This window comes from Equus caballus, chromosome 1 (assembly GCF_041296265.1).
Source record: "Equus caballus isolate H_3958 breed thoroughbred chromosome 1, TB-T2T, whole genome shotgun sequence".
Taxonomy (NCBI): Eukaryota; Metazoa; Chordata; class Mammalia; order Perissodactyla; family Equidae; genus Equus; species Equus caballus.
Window position 1 is genome coordinate 176450511 of NC_091684.1, and position 4661 is coordinate 176455171.

The 4661-nt window shown below is 53.5% G+C and overlaps 1 protein-coding gene across 2 annotated transcripts; it reads right to left on the reverse strand.

Moving 5' to 3' along the window:
- Window positions 1–556: 556 nt before the first annotated feature.
- GZMB (granzyme B (granzyme 2, cytotoxic T-lymphocyte-associated serine esterase 1)) lies at window positions 557–3868 on the reverse strand. Of its 2 annotated transcripts, none has more exons than XM_070222301.1 (5): window positions 3786–3868; window positions 2573–2823; window positions 1904–2039; window positions 1438–1698; window positions 557–781 (listed from the first exon to the last, which is right to left on the reverse strand). In XM_070222301.1, the coding sequence occupies exons 2-5, from the start codon at window positions 2770–2772 to the stop codon at window positions 638–640; spliced, it is 741 nt and encodes a 246-aa protein (XP_070078402.1). In that variant the 5' UTR covers window positions 2773–2823; window positions 3786–3868; the 3' UTR covers window positions 557–637.
- Between the last annotated feature and the right edge of the window lie 793 nt (window positions 3869–4661).

Below are 4661 nucleotides of genomic sequence, written 5' to 3' on the forward strand. Positions count from 1 at the left end.
GATGGAGAAGAAGGGGCAGCCAGGAGACTGGAGGGCAAGCTGGGCCCCAAGGTCACAGGAGGACAGGGAGGAGACTCAGGCTGGGTGAGAACGAGGAGCTTCTCCAGAGACCCACCCTGACTCTGTGCCAGCTTCTGGCTGTGGGAGAGAAATGTCCTGCTCAGGTTGCTTCTCCCCTCCCCAGTGTGGGTGGCTGTGATGTTGAGCAGCAGTCCCAGGCTTGCCTGCTTGGTGTCCGGGACATATGGTGTCATCCCCCTTCCTCTCTGCCATCTAACACAGGGAAGGAGGTAAGAAGTTCACCCTGATCCCCAGGACCAGAGAGGTTCATGTTTTCTCCTGATGGTGCTCAGCGTCAGCCCTGGCAGAAGGGCAGGCCCAGAGAAAGATGAGGGTCAGAAGTAGCTGGGTAACAGCTTAGCTTGATGTTCGGGGGAGGTGGTGGTGGGAGGGGGAAGAGGAAGAAGCAGAAATCAGCAGATTTGAGCCATTGGCCTTCTAAGCGCAGAGTAGGTGCCTGTGACTGAGGGTCAGTGAACAAACAAGAAACCGGCTCTTCCCACTCAGCTAAGAGACATTTATTTAGTTATGGTGTCGTTGTGGATCAGCTCCAGAGAAGATAGGCTGATTCTCCCAGTTAGAGGCTTTTCATGGTTTTCTTTATCCAGGGCAGGAAACTCGAGACTTTGGTGAAGGCCCGTGGAGGTGTCCCATTGTTTCGTCCATAGGAGACAATGCCGTGGATCACGTTCTTACACACGAGAGGGCCCCCGGAGTCCCCCTGTGGACAGAGAGCAGGGAGGATTGAGTCCGTGCTCCCCCAGGTCCTGCCCACCTGCATCCCAAGCACACTCTCAGTGAAGGCTGCCTGGCCTGGCCTCCACGTGGGAGATCAGAGAGCAGGGCAGGCCCCTGTGGGCCCCTCAGCTGCCCAGTCCTGACCCTGGACATTGTCCTAGCTTCATTTCACTCAGGGGGCAGCTCCCTCTCCTCCCCCAGGTCCCGGATCCTCTCCCACGAGGACGCTGTGTGACTGTTATTCGGTCTACCGTTTAAGGACATGGAAGCAGGAAGGTGGTCCTGACAGTCAGCATGCAGGGTGAGCCATTTAAGAAGATGGGAGCCAGCTCTGAGGAGGTACCTGGTTTGACTGCTGCACACCCAGGGAGCAGTTTTCTAATATGTGTGCCCAGCGTGGGGCAGAGTGTTGCAAATTCATCTTCCGGATGGAGCACCATGTTTGGATGCATCTCAGGCCCCGGGTAGGCTCCCAGAAGGCCTGTCACTCCCCACTCTGGCTGTTCCCCCCTTCTCTTCCCGGGAGAAAGATCAGAGTCTAGGGGGTGAAGGTGTTCCTACTATTTGGATCTGCAGCTCCCAGATCTTCCCCAAACACCCCTCTCCCCAGAGCCGAGCTAGACAGATGCCCAGTCTCACCTTAAAGGAAGACTTCTTTTCCTTCGGGTCCCCCACGCAGAGCTGAGTGGTACTGTTGTAATAATTGCGTAAGTAAGATTCACATTCCCGGTCCTGCTGCACAGTCAGCTCCACCTCCTGCAGCGTGTCTGAGAAGCTGCCCATCAGGGAGACTATCCCCCATCCGGCCACTCTGCACACCTGTCGCGGCCTCACCTGGGCCTTGGCCCTGGGCAGGCTTAGGGTCCTCACAGCTGCAGTCAGCTTGGCCTTTCTCTCCAGCTGATGAGAAGAGGCAAGAAAGTCCAGCTAAGCCACTGGCCTCCTGGGCCTGGACACCGCGATGGGGCTGCACTGACTTCCCTCTCCCCTGAGCCACAGGGACTAGTCAGGTGGCTGGGATGGGAAGGAGGGAAGGGACAGGTCCCAGTGGGAGGGGAAACAATCTGGACCCAGGACAGCAAGAGCAGAGGGGAGGTTCCCTTACCTTTAGTAACATGATGTCGTTGGAGTAGTTCTTAGGGTTATAGTCTGGGTGTGGGATGGCTGCTTTCACAGAGAAATTCTGCTGGGTTGTCTCCTGCTTCTCGATGTCGTGGGCCCCCAGAGTCACCTTGAAAGAGCTGCACAGAAAGCAGAGTGGAGATGTAGGGGGACCTGGAGTGAAAGGAGATCCAGCCCAGGAGACATGAAGGGCAGGTGACATGGGGCAGGGCAGGCCTGGAGCTTGGGGAAATCCAAACAACCAGAGGACTGTGCACTGAGTGACTCTGTCCCTTGTGTTTCTCAATGACATTGAGGGTAGGTCACCTAGAAGTTTTCTCTTGCACTCTGGCAATATTGTGAAAATAATCTGAGTTTGCATTTTGACCCTAATGCATGATTTCATCCTCAACAGCTGCTTTATTTGGCCAATGTGGTCTCTCTGCTCAACTGGGCCTATTGTTCTCACCTCTGATCCTCTGATCACAAAGCTTACCTGTCCTATTTCTCACTTGCAGTCACCCAGTCATGCTCTCAGATGGCTCCTCTCATAAGCTCTCATGGCCTTGAGTTCCCAGGAGCCGGGGGAGCTCCCCCAGGTTGCAGCCCTTGGGCAGAAGACAAGGGTCCCTGTAGGAGTCTTAGGAGGTGTCAGTTACCTGTGGCCCCTCACCTTCCCCAGCAGTGAGCAGCTGTCAGAACAAAGTCCTGTCGCACAAGGACACCGCCGCACCTGTGCTTGTTCTCTTCAACCAGAAATTGAACCAATGCCATGTAGGGACGGGAGTGTGGCCTGGCCTCATGTCCTCCGATGATCTCCCCTGAAGGAAAAATCTTATCTGCTTGTGTGCACCCAGTGAGTCCATCAGTCATGCATTAGCTTGATTGCTCAGTACTGCTGGGCATCTGGGAGTCTGGGATGGCCTGGAGTTGAGAGGGGCAAGAGTGGGACTCCCTCTAGACAAAGGAAGAAGACAGGCTTGGCCTGTGAATCTGTCTTCCACAGATAATTTGAGGAAAACATATGCTTTTTAAGGACAGCAAAGTCCTAGAGGCTCCTGAAAATTCCGCTCCTGACTTTGCTTTGTTTCAGGAGCCTTTCTAAGTCCCTGTTGTCCTGTGATGTCTGGGGTGGTGCTGCTTTCCAGTGGCCAGGACTTCAGTTTAGGGATCTAGATGTTGTCATAGCCTGTTTCCCATAGCCTGACACATAGTGGGGGCCCAAAGTTGTTTGTTGGCTGCATGAAGGAATGGCTCCCAATGGGCTTGGAAGAGAGTTTGTAGGGCCAGTGCTTGTGGGATTCTGGAAAGCAGAGAAGTTCAGGTCTGCAAACACTGGCTCCATCCTGGAAAGAAGGGAGCTGCTAAAGGCCTGGGAAGAAAAGCAGAGCTGGAGAAGGGACTGAGGGGCCTTGGGACTGAGCAAGGCATCAGCAGTCCTCTGGGGACAGTGGTCCCACCAACTCCGGGGTCTGTAGAGCTCCAGACATCTCTCCTAAGCAGACACTGAGGGGAGCATCTGTCATCCCAGAACTGGAAGCCAGGCCCACTCTGCCCTCTGCAGGAGAATTGATTATTTTATCTTTTCTAGTTTCCCTTCCTCTGCCATGCACTTCCAGTTAAGTTCCACTTTGTAGATGGCAAACGTAGGGCCTAGGGAGGGAATAGCACCCACTGGCTGTTCTTGAGAAGAGCCTCCTGCCCTGCCATTCCTGCTGGTAGCTTCTCCAGCATCATACTTGGGATTCTGGGATGGGACAGGAGCTGGGATTCAGAATGTTGCTGGTGGATAGATGGATCAGGGATGTGCAGAAAGGGCAGGAGATCTGTGCCCACTGTGTTTGGGGGGAGGGGTTGGGCATCTGAGGGCGGGGATGGTCACTCACCTGCCTCTGTCCCAGGGGACAGTAAAAACGCCAGCAGGAGCAGGAGAAGCTGCATCTTTCCAGGAAGGTTGCCCAGGTTGGGGAGGCTGGTGCTTCCTCCTTGCTCTCTTTTATCCCTGAGGAGAGGAAGGAGGTACAGGTGGGCTCAGTGACCTCAAGGCCCCCTGTGGTGTGTGGTGCTTCATCAGAGACGGCTTTCTATGAAACCTTCCCCGCCCCCATTCTTTCTGCCTGATGACATCCTCTGGGTGGTTGTGTGATAATCAAGCAGTGACCACATCAGAACCCACAGTGGATGACTCAGGGCGGAACAATTGTTGCAGCCTAGAGCAGGAACCCAAGGGTACAAAGTGGAGACTGTGGGCTGTGGTATCACCAAGTAGAGGTATTGGAACCCCAGAAACCTGAGTCCCCAGTGATAGAACCACCAATGCCTCATTTCCATGTTGCTAAGTCCATCAGGATGATTTCTTCAGCAGATGTGTGTTTGGTCCCTTCTCTGTGCCGTGACCAAACATATTGGAGATGTGTCTCCTTCCTTTAGAGAGCTGTCTGTCTGGTGGAGGAGACAGAAGCATCAGTCATCAGAGCACAGCATGGGAAGGACCGTAGTAGAGGGATGCACAAGATGAGAAGAAACCATGACCACCATCTACCAAATCCATGTAGCAACCCATTCATCAGCACAGCTTCCTTCCTAGGGGATTTTTAACATCTCTTTTTAAATTACAAATGCTCAGAGTGATAGAGTCCATATCTCTTGTCCATGTTTTAACAAAAGTCCTGCACTTGAACTTTATTGGCTTAAATTAACAAATCTTTATGACCCTAGGAATTGAACCCACTAATTGAGTTAAGCCTAGGTCAGTTTCCTTT